Source organism: Panthera tigris, chromosome B2, assembly GCF_018350195.1.
Source record: "Panthera tigris isolate Pti1 chromosome B2, P.tigris_Pti1_mat1.1, whole genome shotgun sequence".
NCBI lineage: Eukaryota > Metazoa > Chordata > Mammalia > Carnivora > Felidae > Panthera > Panthera tigris.
The window spans coordinates 28,507,586-28,529,539 of record NC_056664.1 but is presented as its reverse complement, the minus strand read 5'-3'; the positions used below and the strand labels follow the sequence as shown (position 1 = coordinate 28,529,539).

Here is a 21,954-nt window from a genome sequence, read left to right as displayed (position 1 = left end):
TAGCAATCACATTTTACAGCAAGGTAGATGTGAAGTTTCAGAAAGTATCATGCAGTGACTATTGTTTTGCACTTCTAAACCTGGCACAGAGGACACGTGTAGAAAAATGCAAAAAGCTCATTTGCCATTATTCTTAGCAATCTCTTTCTGTCTATTGTTTGAGAACACTTTAAGAAAAAGTAACCCATTGATTAAAATGTAATGCAACATGAAGGCAGTGACCTTTTATTTGCTTTGTTCACGTAAGTATCCTAAGTGCCTACCACAGTCTCTGATAGGTAGCATGTGCTCAAGAAAGTATTTTGTTGAATGAATCAGTGAAAGGAGAAGAAAGGAAGAAAAACAGGTTGTGACTAGAATTTTCTTTGAACACAACTTTGTTGTTTATTACATAGACTCTGATAATGGAAAATTGCTTGGGTGAATAAAAATGTGGCATCCTGTTAATTTCTGAGAAAGTCTTTTAGTTGTAGGAAAAGTATACTGAATCTGTGTCTCACTGCCTGTTTTGCTCTAGACTAAACTTAGCTTTATCATTGAGTAGGAGACATTGACCATATATATAAGTTGAAAAGAGAAAAACTGAGAAGTAAGTGAAATCAAAAGCTTTTCAAAAGTTGCAAGTTGACCTAGGGTGGTGGTGGTCTAAAATCATATAGAAACCAGTGATCTGACGGTTTACCTGAAATTGCTAAGTACATAAACATGTGGAAGCATCCAAGATGCTCTGGTGAAAGCTTAGTGCGCAGGTGCACAGGGAGTTTAATTTTAACATTAAGGATATCTTGGAAAATTAAGTATTATCACAGTTCGATTTAAATATTCCTTTTCTGGACATTTATAACCCACTAGAAATTTGCTTCCTACCAGATTGAGGTTAAAACTATGCCATTTTAAGGTGAACTGAAGTCCAGAGGCAATTAAGTATTTGGATACTTCAAGACTCCTCCCCCAACTCATTCATGTTGCCATAATTGACTTTGGGGTCTATGCATTGTCTGTCTGAGTCACCTCAAGGCAATTTAATAGATACAAAAGTCTGTAAGCATTTCAAACATGTAGATAGTATTTGAGCCACAGTTTATTGTTCAAAGTATCTGAACCATGTTTTTCTTCTTTTTCTTTTTAATGAGTAGGATGTTCTCTAAACACCTAGGAGGGCAGGGCTGTCAGCAATAGCTGCGATGCCAAGGGTGCCTCCCACCCACCCTCCATTCTACAATGTGGACAATTCCTACGTTTTTGGTTACATACTCTGCAGGTGAAGTCCCCGTCACACCAGACTCCCGCTCCTACACGTCCCCCTCAACTTCCCTCCCTAACCACATCGCCCTCGTTTAGCTGTTATTAGTTATCATTAATCGGCCTTCCGCAAGACCTGGCGCTGAGGCGGGGTCCCCATTTTAGTGCCTTGCCCTTTGTGGGAAACCGCCCCAAGTGAGAGTCCCCCAGGCTGGGAACGCCCGACTCGAGTTGCGCTCTCCGCTCACAGCGCGACGAGGGTCGCAGCCAGCGCGAGAGCCTCCAGCCTGGCGGCGGCGGCGGCAGCAAACCCTCCAACACACACTCCTTCTATCCTTGGCTCTGGGACTCTCCCGCGGGGCCCCAGTCTTCACTCACAGCGCCCCCTTCGCCCCAACCCGGCAGGCGCATTGGTACGCGCCCAGCCCCGCCCCAGGCTCCTCCCCAGCGGGGCTTTTAAGCTTTATAAAGTTCCTCTTTCCCATCTCCGATACTTAGTTTCAACAGTTGAACTTGGGACCCACTGCTGCCCTCAGCTACGAGTTTGGGGCGAGGTAAGGCTTGGGGTCGGGCAAGAGCACGGATGTGAGGCTGGCACTACAGAGAACCGGGAACGCGAGACTAGAGGTCCCGGGGTTCATATCGAGGGCAATGCAGGGAAACCCAGCTTAGGAGGAGGGAGGGAGCATACCCCTTGTGGGAGCTCCGATTCTCACCTCTTCTGCTCTGGGCCCCGGGGCCTCTGTGGGAGCTCCGTGGAGGGCCAGACGGTGCAATGCCCAAGCATTGCCCTCACCACTCTGTGGGCCGGCTCCGCCCAAGCCCGGGAGAGGCCACGCGCTGGATGGGATAGGATAAAGAGACTGGCAGGGCCCCAGGAGTGCCCGAGGCGGGACCATCGAAAGGACCCACGTAGGACTACAGGCTTTCCCTGAGAGGGGACATCCCCTTACTCCCAAGACTTCAATCTCAGACTCTTTATCCTGTGGCCCTGAAGGGCCCAAACTCACGGTGGCCTCCCGCGCACTTTTCCCCGGCTGGTGGTGGTGGAGGAGGAGATCCAAATTTGGGCCACTTAGGGCCCTATGCTCTGCTGCCACAACCCCATGCCCTCTGAGAACCCTCCCGGCACCCTCCCCGCCTCCGCTCTCGCTTGCTGGCCTCCGGGGTCCTGCTGATGCTCTGCGCGCCAGAATCTTCATCTACTAGGGTGCGCCGCTCGCCTCGTCGTGACCCGGGTCTCAGCCGCGTGTTGCTCCCAGGGCCCACTAATCCTTGCTAGCTGCAGAGGGCTCAGGGATACTCTTGAGGCAGAGCGCAGGTACTGGAAGAGAAGGCCCAGGCAAGAGTTAACTGGTACTGAGCACCTAGAACGTCCAAACAGCAGACGTTCCCACGTGCGAGATCCGTGGCGCTCGGGGGCCACCAAGGGAATGTGAATGGGAGAGTGGGCAAGAGTGGTAACTGAAAATGAAGGGAGGAATGGACTGGCAACGGTTTGGGAATGGGTAAAGACGAGCAGGAACTAAGAGTGAGCAAGCAAACGGTGCCAAAGATTGGTGGCGGCTGGATTTTGCAATGTGCACAAAGGCTAGAGTTGTGTTGCCTGGGCAGCGTTTGGCTTGTGGGATGTGTAACAAGAATGGAGAGTCCAGAAGGTGGGGAAGGAGGATGGACTACGCCGGGGGCACGCTGGAGGGGCGGCAATACCGGACGCGCCAAGGGATGAGACAGGGTGTCTTCTCTCAGGGGCCTTTGGCAACACCGACTTTTATAGAGCGCTCTTAGCTGCCTCAGAGACTCCAGTGCCTCGTGGTCAATGCCAGAGGGGTTTGAGAAGGGTGCTCAGAGCGCTGTTCCACGGTGGCTAAAGGCCGGCCCTCTTCTCTGTAGCGCAGAGCTAGAGCAGGAGGCGGATCCTAGGCGCGTGAGGGCGACATTAGGCGCGCTGGGCATGAACCTGGAGGGCAGCGGCCGAGGCGGAGAGTTCGGCATGAGCTCGGTGAGCTGCGGTAACGGGAAACTCCGCCAGTGGCTGATTGACCAGATCGACAGCGGCAAGTACCCAGGGCTGGTGTGGGAGAACGAGGAGAAAAGCATCTTCCGCATCCCCTGGAAGCACGCGGGCAAGCAAGACTACAACCGCGAGGAGGACGCCGCCCTCTTCAAGGTTACTAGCACGAGGGAAGCCCCGGGTGGGGGTGGAGGGAAGGCCCCAGGAGCCTGGTGGGTCCCTAACCCAGACTCCATGGCGAACCCTGTAGGCTCCTGACGGTTCTCAGAGGAAAGGGGACCTCGTGGGAAGGACGGGATGGAATGAGACCCGCGGGGCGGGCGGTCCGGGAGCATCAGGTGGCAGTCAATTGGCAGAAGGCTTGAGAGGAGAGAGATTTCAACCTTTGTAGTGTTTTTAGAAATGGGGGACTAGGTCCCAATCCTGAGCGTGTGGCATGAGCAGTAGACAGAGAGTCAGATGGCTCCAGCAGCAGGGAAATAAATGTCTGGAGGCTCAGTCCGGGGAGAGCAGCAGTCCAAGGACTCTGACTTGAGTGTTCTTGGTTGCATTTCTGTGATTTTCTCTTTCTGTACCTCTGGATACCTCCTTGCCTTCTTTGGTCAGCATGTGTCTCTCTTTGTCTTCTTGTGTCTTTTCTGTGAACACCCTTAGATGTGCTTGAGTCTGCCTCTCTTTTCGTGTCCCTCTCAGTATGTCTATCTGTCTTTTTCTGTTTCACTGTTTTTCTATGGAGACCTTTCTGGATTTTTTTTTTTCTTTAGTTCAATGTCTCTGGTGCTGTCTCTATCTTTTAACTCTCTTTGGTCCTTCCGTGTGTTTCTTGCTCTCTGTCTCTGACTCCCTCTTTTCAAGCCTCTCTCCATAGACATGGACATAGACATATTTCTCTAGTTCTCTCTCTCTCTCTCTCTCTCTCTCTCTCTGTGTGTGTGTGTGGTGATGATTGTTTTCCCCTAGAGCAATTTACCCAGTGAAGTGTGCATTAGGGCCCAGCCCCACCACCTGCAGGCAGAACACGCAAAGGGGACTTCCTCAGGAATTTGCTCTCAGAATACCTCAGATTGACCGTTCAGACATACTCTATGGGTAGCAGCTGACCCCAGAACTCTGCCCCTAGTTCCAGTGTAACTCACTTCAGATACTGAGAGGATGGGCTGATAAGGGCCCCTTTCCAGTGATCCTCCACATCTCACCTACCTTTTATAAATACCTAGAGAATGTTCAAACCACTTGTCTTGAAGTCAGCAATGATAGAGTCCAAGGTGAAAAGTATTATGCCTAGAGTACACCAGGTGTCTTTTTGTCCCATGTTTTGAGCAAAAGTGTAAATCTAAGGCACCTAAGCATCATTCTTTCCTTTAGAAATACAATTCTCAGGTTATTTTTTTTTTAAGACTTGTATTTTAACTTTTTAATCTCTTCTTTCCTACAAGGCTTGGGCACTATTTAAAGGAAAGTTCCGAGAAGGCATAGATAAGCCAGACCCTCCTACCTGGAAGACACGTTTACGATGTGCTTTGAACAAGAGCAATGACTTTGAGGAACTGGTTGAGAGAAGCCAGCTGGACATCTCAGACCCCTACAAAGTATACAGGATTGTTCCTGAGGGTGCAAAAAAAGGTGGGACTTCCTGGATTGGGGTCACAGAATATAGACAACCAGACACTTGTAATGCCTTAATTTCATTCTGAGGATTGATTTGTCTATTATATTTCAAATAGCCTGCCTGCTTTCTGCCTCATGCTCAACCCCGGCAGGCTCTTTGCCAAGTCCTCAGGGCCATAAATTGAAATTCTTGTGGTATTGGTTAGGATATTTCTCAGATTCCAACTCTATACCTGTGGGTGTATATATATGCATGTGTGTTCATCTGTGTGTGCATATTTTTCAGTTAGTTCTATCGATGTAAGATATAGGCCAAATTTTTCAAACAAAAAATGGAAAACTTGTTTGAAGCTTTATCTTTACTTATCAGTGTTTCATGGTTAACCATTTTGTAGAAAGGAAGCATACATATATCTGTATATTGTTACTATTTTAAGTAAAAAATATCAACTTTTAGAGTGTTCTGTGGTCAGCTGGGATGCTTATTGAAATTCATAACTTCTCTTCCCAAGTTTCTGACCAGTGTGTCAGAGTAGAACCCAAAAATATGCATTTTAAACTAGCCATACAAATTACTTCACTTATGGAACATCTTGCTGGTGGGGCTCTTTATGTGACAAGGTGCATTCACACACAGTATTTCATCTCCTTCTCTACCTTTCCTACATAAGTCAGACCTTGTAGAAACCAGTTTAATGGACAGAACAAGTAATTGCCCATGGTAATTGCTGGAAAAAAATGCCTTATTTGTCAACACTGTTATGCATTCTAGGAATTAAACTCTTGGGTATTTTTCTAATATTTCACTTTTAGTTATGATAGTTCCTTTTTTCACACTTTGCCATTTGTCTTTTGCTCAAATACATAGGAGCAAAGCAGCTCACCCTGGAGGACCCACAGATGACCGTGAGCCACCCCTACACCATGACAGCTCCTTATACCTCACTCCCAGCTCAGGTATGGTGGAGAATGCAGGGATTCTAGAAGGGGAGGCTGGGTCTGGGTGAGGCCATGTGAGCAAGCTAATCCCACATAGCAGGAAAAATACACAAACAAAAACAGCAGCACTTTGTTTTTGCTATTAGTCAATTAGCCAAACCAAATTCCCAATCACTGGATGAATATCTCACTTTCCACCTGGTGTTACTATTAGTGTTGGTCTTAAGGACAGGAGAGGTGGGTGTATCTGCCTGTTGGTAGAGACTTCTACTGATTCTGAAATCTGGGAAACAGATCTGTTGTGGAAGATGAAACTTTTGGAAGCAATGCTTTATCATGTGAAACCACAGGGCAGCTGATCTCTTCAGACTTTTCTGATGTGAATTGCAGCTCTGTTTTATTCACTCTGGTGGGTAAAAGAAGGGAAATTTCCCTGCAGTACTTTTGGTGCCAGGTTTAACCATATGATGAAGCTTTACATAAGTTATTACTTTATAACACTGTCTTCATTGTGCTTTTTAATTCTTTATGGCTACTTTCCACCTAGTGTGATGAGCTATTCACTCCAAAGTCTTTTGAGATGATAAAATTATTTGGCTGTCAGCCAAATAAGAGATTCTGTGAGGAGTTTGAATATAAAAGAATCTGCCGCTCTTTCCCAGAACCAACCAACTGATCTTTGCCGAGCTGGTTGCTTTTCATCTCAGCTTCTCCCTCATGTTCCTTTAGCAGGTTCATAACTACATGATGCCACCCCATGACCGAAGCTGGAGGGAGTACGTCCCTGATCAGCCTCACCCAGAAATCCCATATCAATGTCCTGTAACGTTTGGACCCCGCAGCCACCACTGGCAAGGCCCAGCTTGTGAAAATGGTAAGGAGTGTGCTGGACTGGTTCCTATGCCTGTGGCTGACCCAGTGGAACAATCTGGGCCAAAGAACCCTGTTCTCTCCTGATCTGTCCTTCTGAGCAGTACCCCAGTTCTTTCCCCTTCTCAGAGCTGCTAGGAAAGACCTCACGTGCAGTGGAGAGAGGGTTTTCTCTCTCCTGCAAGATGGTAAGGCCCTCAGGGGAAGGAATCCAAGGCCTGCTTGCACCAGGATCTGTGCTGGGAACTGCCTTACGTGAGATCTTATTTAAACATCACAAAGATCCATCCCAGGCAGTTAAAAACTGCCCCACATTTTTGAGACAGACACACATAAGTAATGCCCAAAGTTATCCAGTGAAAGTGAGGGGCTGGGGTTTAATTTCAGATCTAACCCCAAAGGCCAGCCTTTCATTTAAGACAGGAGATGTCAGATATCAAACTGGTTGGCTGTAGTTTTTAAATTATCTGTTGGTTAGGGTAACATTTTTCATCCTCCCTGAAACAGTCCTTGGTAAAAAGTAATAGATTTTGTTAGTCTTCCCTCCTGGATTGTCCCTTAATGTTGACAGGGCCACATAATCTCACTGGTCTGTTTCTTCCATACTATAGCTGTGCCCAAGCACTCCCTCTATAGGGATACCAGGAGATTATTGAGCTGGTATATTTCTCTTAACCAATAGTGTGCCCATGGAACACTCAGCTGGCTCAATTGGTAGAGCAGGAGACTCTTGATCTTGGGGTCATGAGTTCAAGCCCCACACTGGGGGTAGAGTTTACTTAAAAAAGAAAAAACCAATAGTGCATCCATTATAGTTGTTCTTGGGATTAAAGGTGATAGTAAGAATGTAATGAATAAATACTACAAAAATAAAATGGTCTCCAGGAGGTGACTAGTGCTGGTATTAGGGCCCAAAGAACTTTGCTCACTCTGGATTAGATGTGGTCCCATGCCCGTAGGAGCTCCCCAGACATCAAAATGAGAACTCTCAGTGGAAGCACTAATCACTAAGAGCAGAGAAAACTTCACACAGTAGATTGAATACAGCAAAACACAAGCTTTTAGGACTTTTGAGTTAGTTATTTAAATAGAAATCCTGAGACAGGTAAACACTCAAGTCCTTCTCTATGTTCTAGGAATATTTGGTCCTTCACAATTTAATCTGTTTTTCTAATCATGTTTAGGTTTACCATCATTTAAAATTTGCATTGAGTGGCATGTTTACAAAAAAGCTCAGAATTTGATTTTATTAGCTTTTCAAGAGTGATTTGCAACAAAGGTTGTTTTCCATACCACAGTGGAGGAGTTAGCTAACTCATTTCTGAAATTCAGACCTATGGCTAGTGCATCAGGCTCTATTGAACTAAGAACTTTATTAACAAGGCAATGCCTCAAACTATACAAAAATATGGAATAGGTAGATATATTTTGAAGCATAGGTGACATTAAGTGAAGTGCCAACAAAATTAGGTTCTATTACATATTGTTTCTCTATTAATGTTTAGTGTGACCCAAAGCTACCAGGCTGCCAAGAGACATGGTTCAATTTTCTCCTGAACCCAGAAATAGAAACTAAATAAGTGTGAACTAAACAAACTTGGAAGTTTTTAATTGGGCTCTTTGGCATCAGAGCTCAGGTAGACCTGAGCTCACGACTCTACTGTGAACTTGCTACGTGAACAGGAATAAATCTTTCTGAGCCTAGGTTACCTTGTTTATCAGGGTAATTATGGAGGGATGTTGGTCAAAGGGTACAGACTTCCAATTATAAGATAAATAAGTCCTGGAGATCTAAAGTACAACATGGCTATAGTTAACAATATTCTACTGAAAGCACCTAAAAGAGTAGATCTGGAATGTTCCCAGTATACAACACACACACACACACGCACACACACACACAATGGCAATTATGTGAGGTGACAAAGGTGTTAACTAACTTAAAAAAAAAAGAAAGAAAAAATAACAGAGGGATTGTTCCAAGTTTCCTTCCAAAGCTGTGAAAGGCTCCTTCCCCTTTCAGTCTTGTTTTTTCTGATTGGACCTCATCTTGTCTTAGTTCCTTGAGAATGCCAGTGGTCAGTTCTAGAGGGCCCTTGGCCCATCCCTCCCAGGGTTGGTGCACCCCTCAGGGGCTGAGTGGCCATATCCCAGGGAGAGGAGACCTTCCAATGCGTCGGACAGATTCTGTTTAGACATGATCTGATTCTTATTTACAAATGCAGGTTGCCAGGTGACAGGAACCTTTTATGCTTGTGCCCCACCTGAGTCCCAGGCCCCCGGAATCCCCATAGAGCCAAGCATAAGGTCTGCTGAAGCCTTGGCGCTCTCAGGTGAGTGCAGCGTTCTGTTCTAGAGACACCCCCAGGAGGCTGGCTTCTGCTGTGACTCCACCCTCACTTTGGGGTAGATTTGATTGGGGGGGGTGTCCCTGAGTACAGCCCATGGACACTGGCTTTCTTCCATCTGGGGCCTCAAGTGGGTGTATACACATCTGACTCCCAACTTGTGTGAATGAGGAACATCATTAGAAAACTTCGCACTAAGAAACCAGCTTGCTATTCTGATGCCAATTCTAAATGCTGGCTTGAATTGAGTCATTTTAAGGTCTCCATTTGACATCTATCTGAATTTCCAGAAATATGCAAACACCTCAGCTTTACATACTAAGGGCCCCTCTTCAGCCAACATTCTCACAATGTAGTATAATTTCTTAGAAAAGTACACAAGGACTTCTCATTTTGAAAAGCTGATCATCCTTCCAGGTTTAGCTGCAAATAGGTCATCCTCTTTGGCATTGAGATCTTCCTCTGAAATTTGACATATCCTACAAAAAATTTGGATTAGATCTGATTTTTAAAGTTTCATTTCCCTGCAGTTCAGAGATGTTGCCTATTTTAAGGAAGTCACCTCAAAGCTTACTAAACATATGTGGTATGTGTGTATTTATATTTTAGATAACATTTGGATTGTTTTAAAATGGGACTTGTAATTATATTAAAAATAAATAACTTAAGCTTCAGAATTCTCACCTGCCCCTAAGGCTTTTTAAAAATCAGATATAGAAAATATAAATTCTCAAGGTTTCAGGGAGTTGTGGGCACCTTTCTCACTTCCAGGTTAACCATTTATTTCTTTTCAGTTCTGAAGTTCCAAATGAGGCTTACTGCCTTTCTTCTTAGATGCTCCTAAATGATGGAGGGGAGATGTTACTGAAAAGAAAGAGTTGTGTCTGTTTTTAGAAACTTTCTAACCCTTCTCTTCGGCACCTAAGACTTGTGTGGGTGCCTGAAAAGTAGGAAATAAACAGCTATTTATATCACTGGGAACTTGTGATTTCTGATGACATTAAATGAAATGAAACCTGCCCTGAAAGTCAACTCAAATGGCCAACACTCACTGTCATCAGTGATCCTCAGGTACGCTGTCTGAGCTCACTCTCACCTAGTGTGTTTACAGCAGCAGAAATTGAAGTGGAGAATTGACACAGTGATGTGGGTTGTTTAAGTCTCAAAACCTGCCATTGAGGAATAAGAGGGTTTTGTGGATTTTTTTTTCTTTTTTTGGTATGCGTTATACAGATTATCAACCTTGAGCACATTTGTTGGACAACTGCAATTCCCATTCATTTGAAATCCCATACAGTTATGGGTGGGTAACTGTTGCCTTTCCATAAAGCCCTTTTGCATTTCAGTTAAGGGGCCCTTTGCAAACCTAGCTTGGTCCTTCCAGTTTGTGAAACCTTCAGAAGAAGGTTCTGAAATCCAAAAAATTTCGTAAGTGAACTCATCTTGTTTAATGTTTTAGAAAGCAGTTATTTTCAAGGGAGATTTTGAAAGCCTAGTGGGACTTTAGCCTTTGAACATTGTTCTTATTGATTCTTTTCTTTCCACATGAATTAATTTTATTATACAAGTCGTACACATATAGCATAAAAACTAACTTGACAATCAGGAAAGCAAAAATGGAAAAAAAAATCATTCCCATTATACTTCCTGAAACTTAAACATACATATATGTATATGTGTGTATATATGTATTTTTATGTAAGTGACATCATATTGATATTTTAGGACAGTTTCAGATGTAAAATATTTGTTTATTTTTTGAAACATCATTATATTCTTTTTGGTAGTAGAAATTTAACTTAGGGTTTACTTCCTCCAAAATCAAAACTTATCACCATGCTTAAAGAGGAATTTTTGTTCAGTGGCACATGACTTCGTATTTTAGACATAATTGTCATGACCACTATCATCATCATGAAAACAATGACATAGAAAGTTCGTAAGAGTGATGCTCTCTAATACAAGTCAAACATATGGTGCAGAAAACTAATGTAAGGGGTGCTCCCTCTCCACAAAAATATCTATGGTCACATAAATTTGGAAAATTCTGAGTTCAATAACATTAAATAGATTTTTGCAGGATTTCTTTAATATTGGTCACTATCCGTGACTCCAGGAGGGAGATGAGGGCATGTAACATTTCCTACACTTCCTTCACTATGGAACTTTCTACTTTTTATGGAATATCAAATAAACATGTTCTGGTTGAGTAGTTTGGCATCCTGGTGGGTATCCAATGTTCCTTGGTCCCTTAGCACTGACTTTGAAATCTCTATTTTTACAGACTGTCGACTCCACATCTGTTTGTACTACCGAGAGATCCTGGTGAAAGAGCTAACCACATCTAGCCCTGAAGGGTGTCGGATCTCCCATGGGCATACCTATGACGCCACTAACCTGGACCAGGTCCTTTTCCCCTACCCAGAGGACAATGGCCAGAGGAAAAACATTGAGAAACTTCTGAGTCACCTGGAAAGAGGTGTGGTCCTGTGGATGGCCCCTGATGGGCTTTATGCCAAAAGACTATGCCAGAGCAGAATCTACTGGGATGGGCCCCTGGCACTGTGCAGTGACCGGCCCAACAAGTTGGAGAGGGACCAGACCTGCAAGCTCTTTGACACACAGCAATTTTTAGCAGGTAATACACCAAATTATCTGTTAGAATAGAGCATCCCACACCTGTGAGCCTAAGAGACAGAATAGAGGGGGTGACAGTGTGCCTGCCACAGTGGTTCAAACAGAAGGTCACTCCCACACCAGACAGAGGTCTTCCTTCTATTAACCCCTGAGCCCAGCCAGCATGATCTGAAAATAGATTTCCTGTTTGTTCATCTCTCACCTCTGCCTCTACCACCTGCTCCTCTCCATCAGCAGAGGGGTGTGAGGAGGAGGGAGATTGCTCAAGGGCATTGTGGTTCAGGCTGATATCTTAAAATTCTGGTCTTCAACCAATTGTCACTGACTAATAAAGTTCACACTTTATTGGTAGTATGATCTCAGCAAGCATGTCTGCTAATGTGTCAGCTTTTTTAAGATTCCTAGGAAAGTCATAAAGGTTAGAAGTGTATTGTTAATGTTCTTGGTTCTGAGATGTGTTACCCCTATGCAGATGCCCTCCAGCAGGTGGGACCAAGGATAGAGTATGTAGAACTGATTTTGCAAAAGGGAAATTATGAGTTATCTCATAATTTGAGATATCTCAAATTAGGATTTGAGTTAGGATTTGAGTTATCTCTATGATATGCATGTTTCAAAACATATTTTCTAAAACCAGTAAGTTTTGTTTTTCTAGGTTTGATTTCATAACAGTTAAATTAGCCGTAGGCTGGCTTTTGTGAAACCACTTTTGTGAAATTATTGTTGAAGTTTCATCCAGAGTGTTCATTCAGCTATCTATATGGATGATGCCTCCTTTGGAGGGAGAAAGGTGTTCCATTAGCTCCCTTCCACCTTTTTCTGTATCTTATCCTTAAGTTATTCTTTTATAAGTACCCCTTCAGAAATACCCTATGTCTTTGGATTTTCATGTGACTTTACTTTCCCTGAATGTGCTTCTTGATTCAATTCATTTAAAATAAAAATATAAAGCATCTATGTGCTTTGACACCATTGACATTTGCTTAGCCTTTTGGGTCTAAGTTGCCCAAATTTGTGTAGGCTCATCAAATTCTCTTTAGTGCCCCAAGAAAAATATGTCTCTATATGACTAACCCTTGACTAAGATGTGTGACAAGAGGAAGAGGGAGAACTGAGTTTCTGGTTCCCCGAGGCAGCACCAAGGTGAGAAAAGCATGTGGGCCTGAACACCTCTTCCTCTCTATGAGCTGCAGAACTGGCTCCAAGCCTGCACTGTGACTGTTTTGTCCATCCTGGGGTCCCCTGTGGTAATCATGGTGGGCACCCAAGGAAGAGTCAAGAACCACAAAGGGTCATCTTGTCTGTACTTCTTATATCTGCAGTGAAGTCTGAAAGAGCCCTTATGGGGTTGGATCTCCTCATAGATATCCTCACCAAGACTGTGAATCTTGGTCTCTTTCAATTCAGAAGATGCCACAGAACTAGGGCTTTAGTTAAGGTGTCCCAGAGGAATGACACTTGCTTCTGTGAGTTTCTCTCACCTTGTATGTTTTAGGAAGGTAGAATCCTCCCATTCTATAGTCAAGAAGAAGGAAAGCATATTCGACCAGCTATGAACATCCTCAAGCTGTGAATTCACTTGCCTAGAATTTAATACTTATCTGTGAGCAAGAATTGTTTTTTCTTCATCTGTAACTAAGGGCTGTGCTTTTTGCTCACTGCAACCTCCTATCTTGAAGTATTCACTGAAGTTCAAGGAAGAACCTGTGAACTTAAAAACTGCAGCTATGTAGACCAGCTTCTGCATAATCAAGGATTCCCACAGAATGTTCTCATGTTATCAAGCACTTGAGGCACGACTTTTTCGGAGAATTGTGCCAACTCGCCACTCTGATTAGCTTGTGTAGGTGTAGTCTCAGACCTCAGTAGTGTGAATGCCTTTTACACATTCTGACTAAGTCAGTTAGGTTTGATTTGAATTCTGGAAGAAGAAAAAAAAAAGCAGGAAGTCAAACAGTCCAGTGAGTTAGTTAGAAACTTTTCTTCAGTTGAAGAGAACAGTGGAGATCTTTGATATCTACCCATTCAGGATTTGCAAACTACTAGGGACAGCCCCAAAAGGCAAAGCCCGAGGGTGCATATCTGATCAAGATGCATGCGCACACTGTTCTGCAGAAGTTGTTGCAGCAACCGTGTAAGTGTGTTTTCTTTTGTGGAGGTGACATTTAACTTTAGCGGAAAGGAAAGAATAGGAGCCACAAGAGGCATAAGAATCATCTTGAATGTGGGCAAAGGGACATGGGTCAATGTCAGGGATTGTACAAGTGTTGTTTCCACAGTGCTCAGTCTCTGTTTTGAATCCTTAGGGTAGGGATGGTGCCTTCAGGATATACATATCCAAAAAGTGGGGACCCCTAGTGCTTCATCACTACCTTTCTCATTTCAAATCAATGTCTGTCCCAGAAGATAGGCAAGAAGTCAGCTCAAAGTCCCACAGTTTAGGCTTAGTGCCAACTAGGACACAGACGCCCATAACTGGTGCTTGGTCTCCAAGATAATGTGAAGATTTTCAGTGATGCCTCAGTCACAGAAAGGTCCCTCTCTTGGGTCAATGCTGCAAAGCAAGGTTCTTAATCTGCAGGGCATATTTCCTCTAAAGAATCAAGTGAAACCTGGAGCCCTCTCAGGAAAAGCACACATATGAACATATAGATGAAATTCTGTATCTGGGGTCTAAAAGTTAAGAACCCCACTTAGAGAAATAAAGAATACTCTTATTTTAGTTTTCCAGATCAATGGTAAACTTTTGCTTCCTGCTTTAACCTGTCCTGTTCAGTGATGGTTTCTGATCAGGTTTATTTATTTTTTTTTATTGTGGGGCTTCTCCAGAGCTACAAGCATTTGCTCACCATGGCCGTCCCCTGCCAAGATTCCAGGTAACTCTGTGCTTTGGGGAAGAGTTTCCAGATCCTCAGAGGCAAAGGAAGCTCATCACTGCTCACGTGAGTATTTAGTCACATTCAAATGATTGAATTTCCCTGTTTTTCATCAATGGCAGGGTCTCAGGAAAGTCTCAAAGGAAAAGTAAATGTTAAGTGACTTGGGAAAATTATGAGGGAGGAAGCAGGGCCCAGTGAATGGTGCAGGGAGCACAGCCCAGAGACCCATTTGTTTTTCCCAGACGTAGAGGTCTACTAATCACAAACCTGCAAACATGGGCTTTATTTGTCCCATCTTGTGTATTGATCAAGACATTGTCCTATTTTCATTTTATAAGGATCTAAAAGGACTGGCGGTTATAGTTGCCCTTTAAAAGTCTCCATGTTTAATATTGCTTTTAAAATGCTGTCTAGCTGATCTTCACTTGATGGAGAAGTTTTCCCAAATGGTAAACTATTTACTGACTTATGTATTTTGCAGTTTCTCCAAAATTTTTCCAAATCCTATTTTATATCTGGATTTTTAGAAATTATTTTAGTGGAAACCAAGGGCCATGTATTATTTGGAGGAGGCTCTTTCAAGGAGTTTAAGTAGACCAGACCACTGCAATGTTCTCTAGCAGAGTTGAAAACAGGTTGAACTGCACCAAGTAAACATCTTTTTCATAAAAAAGAAAAGAAAAAAGGTTTATATAGGTCATATTTAGAATAAGTTTGCCACAGGAAACAGAGTTTTGAATACCTAAGATTTTTGAATCCGAAAACTTTATATTGCTACTTAGCTTTGAGAGTTATTAATGGGTCCAGACAATTAAAAAAATTATAACAAATAATAAAAACATTAAGGTCATATTTTAGTTCTGATAGTGTTTCTTGTTGAAAACTGAAATAGCACACTAATTTTAAACACACAGTCCGGCCTCTTGATTGTAAAATCAAAAACCAACCAACCAACCAACAAAAATATGGTCTTTATATATTTTAGAGCTTTGTCATGAATTCTCTCCAGTTATTGATATAATAATTGATATCTTATTAACAGCTGACTAAATATACTTGGGATTGATAAATAACATTTCAAAAGTTGGTGGAAAACTCCTGCATCTGTCTGAGTTTAAGGGGTTTTTGGATGCACTAGCTCTCCTCTGAGTTAGGCAATAATGGGTCTCTGGGAGTTGTCTGGTATGGAAAAGAAAAATGGGTATGTGTATACCTAGGAGTTCATACTCCTTTTTACTATGGATTTAGTTTATTTTAGGTATTTCATGTGAATTATGCTTAAGTTTCTATATCTCAAATGACAGAAAGGCTCAATTTAATGGCTTAGTTGATTGACAAACTATTCAGTTTTCTTAGATGCTGTAAATTAAGGAAATACTGAAAGCTGAATTTTTTTTAGTGAATGTGAACCACACAAATAGCCAAACAAGATGAATTTGGGGTTAATTAACCTCTCTTTCCCCATAATAGCAATGCTGTTGTTTGATTTTGCCCCTTTTGTTTTCCTTTATTTTAGGTTTAGAAATATACAGATTATGTAAGTCATCCAGGAATTGTAAATTGTTCAGGATTTACACCTTCATCCCTGTCAAACTGTGGTGGTGAAAAATTCATTGGCCTAAATTATCCTGAATTATCTCAAACTTCATTAATCATCCCAAACTTCCTTTTAATTTGGCCATTTTACTTGATGTGCTTAGGCTTAAACATAAATTTTAAGTGGCTATTGATTTAAAAGTATCATCTTTGACTTTAACTTCAGTTAAAACCAAGAATGAGTTAGAATCTTTTTAAAGGTTAGTATGTGTAAAGGCTAACAAAAAGTTACTTCTTCAGAATGTTTTGATGTGTGTAGCACTTACCTTTGGATTTAACCTTACCATACCTTCAGATATTGAGTTATTTAATTATAAGCCAATTATAGGATGTTAAAAAGAATATTTCAAAAATATCTTTTAAAATTTCTTTTTAAAGGTCGAACCTCTACTAGCCAGACAACTATATTATTTTGCTCAGCAGAACAGTGGACATTTCCTGAGGGGCTATGATTTACCTGAACATGTTAGCAGTCCAGAAGATTATCATAGATCTATTCGCCACTCCTCCATTCAAGAATGAAAACCAAGACAAGTGATTTTGCTTCATTTAAACATCTGACTTTGACAGGAACAGCTGATTGAACTCCCTCTTTTTCTTTTGAGAAACTTGGAAACTGGGGCTTCAGTTCAACACTTCAGGAGAATCTCAGCGAGAATGAGTGTAAAAAACCAGCTCCATGTAAATGACAGATGAGTTTATTCCAAAAGGAAGGATGGTCTTCAGGGTCTTCTGTAGACTGCCATCTTTGATAATTACTGTGAAAATTGACCAAAGAAGGTGTTTACATTTACTTAAATGATATATTTAATTTGATGTGGATTATTTCTTGCTTTAAAACTGAGAAAACGTGTCTTTCAGTATTTACCACTAATTAGAAGGATAAAAGTACTTAAGTGCTGTACTATTTCTCAGGGAAGTAATATCTAAATTTGAGGTGACTCTGCCTACAAAAGAAATGTATTAATGCACATAGGTGATGTTGGTCTTGTAGAAAATGCTTGCTAATAGAAAGGAACAGAATCTTTGACCGAGGTTGGACCACGGGGCCTCCAGCTTTGGGGTGGGTCATCACCCCCGCCCTGGCCTGGGTCTCACCCTATGATGGGCTTTCCTGCCCTGCCTCACACTGTCCCCCAATTTTCTCTCTTCCTGAATGCCCCTGGAAGCCAGTTGGTATTTTGTGGAACCAAAAAGCATTAGTGCTACACTTGATTAGTATATTTTTGTCTGTTCTACAATCTCATAATGACTGGTTAAGATATTTTTTGTTTGTCTTTTTGTCTGTCATTCTATAGAAATTATTGGTAAAACTTTTTTTCTTTAAAGAAGAAAAAAATATCAACAATCCAAATACTAAAGATATATTTTTGAAACTCGGTGACATTTCCCCTCTTATCCTGTTTGTTTTGTTTGGCTATCAGTTAGTTATCCATGACAACACTAAAGAGGAGGAGCCGATGCTTTTCAATTTGGTGAACTCTGTTAGGAAAGATGATGACAGGATTTCACTGATTGCATAACTGCAGACTCAGTGGGCTGTTTTTGCTTATTTTGTATATTATATGCTTCCTCATGCCAATATGGTTTAACAGGGCCTTTACTTGCTTAAGTAAACCTGATCACTTCCTTGTTGATTGTTTTGGAAAAGTACAGATGTTTAGACTGTGATGCTGGCAACTGATATTTTTATCATACTACAAAAAAATTGCTATTACTTTCAGGCCCAGAAAAAGACTTGATAGTTCTCAAATATATACCACTCTTATTCTAATCTATATTTTTTAAATCACTCAACAAACTGTATCCCTTGCATTAGATAGATTATAGATTATATATAGCCTTTATCCAGTTTAGTAAGCAATGAAGCATTGGAATGTTATTTTTTTTAACTTTTTAAAAGGAGTTTTTAATAATAACATAATACATATTAACTATGGAAAATGTAAACAGTATAGACAGGCAAAAATGAAGCACATCATCCTTCTTTACTGCAACCCAAATCCTTCTCCCTAGAAATATCCTCAAGAAGAGTTTGACTTATTCTTCCAGTACACTTCATTTCTCTATACATATGCATCAGCTCAAAAAAACCTGATAGGATCATCTTGCAACCACTTTTATGCAGTGCTCTTTTAACCTAACAATACAGATTTACCTCACTCTTTTTAGAGGCATTGTCGTCATAGAACTCCACCACCGTGCAGTCAGTAGCATAGTTTATGGAATTTCATCAGCCGCTAAGAATGAATACACGTGGACAGCAGATTATACTTCATGAATTGCAGTAATTTATACATCTTATAGATGCAAAATGTTTTAGGGTATATTATCCTAAGGACGAATTGGAAACAAAATTAGGAATGGCTGTGACACAGGCCCCACGTGTGTGGCCCTCTTCCCTGGAGAATAACCCCATCCCAGCACATCAGAGAAGCTCTATGGTGTCAGTCCCAGGGCTGTTTTGTCTTCTGAATTCTCCAAGCAGATGCTTGATTTCAAATGCTGTTGTGAATTCTTTACTTTTTTTTTCATTCTTTCTTTTTTTAATATTAAGCTGCTTTAACACTGGAGTTAAATTTTCTGGAAAATGCTCTTGGCTTGGGCCACTTTACCTTTTCTTATTTTTGCTCTCATCTACATTGGCTTTTTTTTTTTAATTTGGAAGAATCCAGAGTGGGCATTAGTGAATGAATTATGAAATAATCAGGGTGAAGAATCCCGACAGCTGTCTCAGAACTTTGAAAATGAATAACTATTCATTCCTTGACTCATTCCTTGACTTGATGAAGTGGGATTAGCAAAGTGGAATTTAGTTTGTTTTCAGTAGAAGGTACTATAGAAGAGTTTAGGCATTTTTTATGCTAAAAAGCTTCAGATGGCAAGGTTTAAAAATGTGTAAGTCTCATAGGTGCATGTTCTAAGGGCTTATTTCCTGTTCTTTGGATTTAGTAGAACTGGGCAGTAGTTGATGTCTTCTGGAACACTATAGAGAACCAGGGTGACCAACCCATTTAAAACCCAAACCTTGGAACCCCCTCAGTCCTGGGCAAAACAGGACAGTTAGTCACCCTATAGAGAAACCCAGCAAGACTATTGCCTTTGAGCAAAGAAGACACTGTTCTATTGGGAGATAAAATTTATCTTGCATGGAATGAGCAGCAGAACAACATGGTTATCACCAAAGCACCGATATGCCCAGGTTCATGTTTAGAAAAAGGCACGCACTGGGCTAGGGTCTAAACAAGGTTTTCTTTGCATGTCACTGTATGTAAACCCCAGAGTTGGACAACTCTGGTGCAGGGTCTGGCATGGGTTTTCGCTTGAGAGGCTGAGAGACAGGTGGACATGCATCCCAAGAGAATCCTTGCTCCTGTGTTGGCTGTACCAGTGAACATCAATATTTTTTCCCATCAGTTATTTTTAGCAAAAATTCTTTTAGTTCAACCCCCCTGTTATTTCTCTTTGATCACATTTCTCCCCTTTCTCCAGGTGAATGTTTTTCTGGAAGTGGTGAGCTTCCTTAAGGTCTATATTTTTCTATGTATCTCCTTAGTTTATAATTGACTGGCATCTATTTAAATATTGCAATAGGGCCATTGTGCCATATGTATTGTTCTGCAATTTACTTTTTTCATAGCCCCATTTTTGAGATTGTTCCATGTCCGTGTTCTCATCCACCTCTTGTTAACTGGTGGCAAATAGCTTGTCACATGATTGCAGTGAAGGTCAATTTTCTTGGTATTTATTTTCACTGCTTTCAGGAAAGCCTGTATATGAAATGTAGTTGAAGTGAAGGAGAAGAAAGAGGAGATGTGAAAGATAAAAGAAAGGTCAGCAGGCCAATCCTTCTCCAATATAAACTCATATTTTGTTTTAGACTCTTTGAGATGGAAGAAACCTAATGGGTAGTGGGGTTCATTTTGCTGCACCCCATCTGTATAAGTGGATAGGACCAAGCAGCCCCCTGACTTCAATCCAAAGCTATGTTGGTTCCATCTTGCTGCTAGGCCTCCCAGGCAAGGGTGTCTGGAGAACTAGGTAGATCATCTCATGGACAATTGTTGTATATAATCATGCATGAATTTTATTATAAAGACTTTTTAAAAAAGTAATCTGTTGTGAGCTGTGTGTGTGTGTTATTAAACACTCATCTTGATAGCTTTTAAAATACTTCCTCCTTCTGTTGTGTTCTTTCAGAGAGGCTGCTGCAGCAGCCTGCTTCCTTCCTGGTTGTTGTATGGGTCCATAAAATCTGATCGCAAAGTGCTCTGCTTGTTTAAAAAAAACCAGCAAAACTTGTCCCAGCATACGGCAGTTTCTCCAGCCCATGGAAACACATCTAAGGAGAGTATTGAACAATCTTTTCCCTCTTCTCCCTTGTGTATTTTAAAAGGTCTAGTAGACCCAAGGAAATTGTTAATGTTTCCTTTTATATTCATTGCTTCTTTGATTTTGTCGTTGTAGTTAAAGGGGAGGGGATGTAGGTTAACCAGCATCCGGAATGTGAAATATAACATAAAACTGTAGAAAAAGAACCTATCAACTGCTTACAAGTCTACTGGGAACACTAGAAGGACGGGGCTGCAGCTTGTGGTGTTAAAAGCCTTGCAGCCAAAAATTTTGTGGAACTGTCAGAAATGTTTGTAATCTGCATCTAGGAGCCCCAGAATACTAGTTCAGAATAATTTTGAATTTTCTAGGTGGTAATCAAATAGAGCTAATGGGAGTATAAACTATCATACTGCTTTTGGGGGCTCTATCTGCTCAACAAATATGAATAAACTTGAGTCACTATATATAAGCAGGATTTTTTTTCAAATAATATATCAACTCTTTATGTCTAAAAAAGAATTTCAAAGGGATTTTGAGCCCTTGAACTTGTTCTTAAGTAATATAACACCTTCCTTAGGTACCAATGTTTATAAGCCTTTCTTTATACATAGTGCAAATTTGACTATATTGAGTTCAGTTTTCTTAAAGCAAGTTTTGTCTTGACAAACACATACTTTTATATAGACTGCACTGGCAGTGTTTATCAATGCCAGAAAAACATCATCAAGTTCTACATCATCTCTTTGGAAAGACACTCCAGGGGTCATAATATCTTTTTTTTTCTAGGACAGTCTATACCTAAATTAACTCAGGTAGATAAATCTCTTCTGAATTAGTAGAGAGTTATGAATTCTAGAGTGTTATAGATATCAGAAAACACTTTCAGTGGCCCCTGTTCCTGCCAGGTTGGCAATATGTTGGCATATGGCAGTCTTTAGATCTGCCATTTTTGTTTAGACCACCTGTCTGTCATAATCTGTTATAATGTTCATTTTATCCCTGTCCTTGAGTGACTGTTCAAAAGTTTGGAATCCATAGAGTTCAATTATGAACATTTTATTATTCTTGAAAAGCTGTTGTGTCTCTAGGTAAATTACAATTCTCATTTTTTCCCCTTTTTTTCATAAGCCTGGGCTTGATGGTAGCTTTAAAGAGAATTGTACCAGAAAATATAACTTCCTATGCTTTTTCTTCCCCCTCTCCTCCTGAGTCAGGTTTCCATAGCAATCTTTACCTGGAAGAAAATTAACAAATGCATCTGAAACTTCCACCTTTATTTCTTGTCATCCCCCTTTCTGTTTTCACATTCCAGTTCTGCCAGACTATTGCAATGCCCAAGGGCACCTGTTCTCTCTCCTGAAGACTTCTCCTGTTGCTACCTGGTCACCTGGCTAACCCCCTTTTCTCCGCTAAGTCTTAGCCATGACATTTTCTCTTGCTGGAAGCATTTCTTCACCTCCTACAACTAGGTCAGGAGGCTTTCTTA

The 21,954-nt window shown here is 41.5% G+C and overlaps 1 protein-coding gene across 5 annotated transcripts; it reads left to right on the top strand.

Moving 5' to 3' along the window:
- Positions 1–1,741: 1,741 nt before the first annotated feature.
- On the top strand, positions 1,742–21,466 carry IRF4 (interferon regulatory factor 4). 5 transcript variants are annotated; one of them, XR_006217538.1, is made up of 10 exons: positions 1,756–1,796; positions 3,141–3,412; positions 4,693–4,879; positions 5,733–5,821; positions 6,533–6,677; positions 8,899–9,006; positions 11,306–11,659; positions 14,488–14,600; positions 16,512–16,913; positions 20,334–21,466. XR_006217538.1 is itself a non-coding variant. In XM_007073172.3 (9 exons), the coding sequence occupies exons 2-9, from the start codon at positions 3,197–3,199 to the stop codon at positions 16,653–16,655; spliced, it is 1,356 nt and encodes a 451-aa protein (XP_007073234.1). In that variant the 5' UTR covers positions 1,742–1,796; positions 3,136–3,196; the 3' UTR covers positions 16,656–20,313. The 5 variants fall into 5 exon arrangements, 4 of the variants coding, with proteins under 4 accessions (XP_007073234.1, XP_042841808.1, XP_042841807.1 ...); XM_007073172.3 differs by lacking the exon at positions 20,334–21,466 and having other exon boundaries at positions 1,742–1,796; positions 3,136–3,412; positions 16,512–20,313; XM_042985873.1 differs by lacking the exon at positions 20,334–21,466 and having other exon boundaries at positions 6,536–6,677; positions 16,512–20,313.
- The last annotated feature ends 488 nt before the right edge of the window (positions 21,467–21,954 follow it).

Excerpts from the sequence above, each read along its gene's own strand:
- IRF4 (XM_007073172.3), top strand. The coding sequence starts at position 3,197 with ATGAACCTGGAGGGCAGCGGCCGAGGCGGAGAGTTCGGCATGAGCTCG. Across the intron at positions 6,678-8,898 it reads AGGCCCAGCTTGTGAAAATG|GTTGCCAGGTGACAGGAACC; the intron begins GTAAGGAGTGTG and ends TTACAAATGCAG. Across the intron at positions 11,660-14,487 it reads CACACAGCAATTTTTAGCAG|AGCTACAAGCATTTGCTCAC; the intron begins GTAATACACCAA and ends GGGCTTCTCCAG.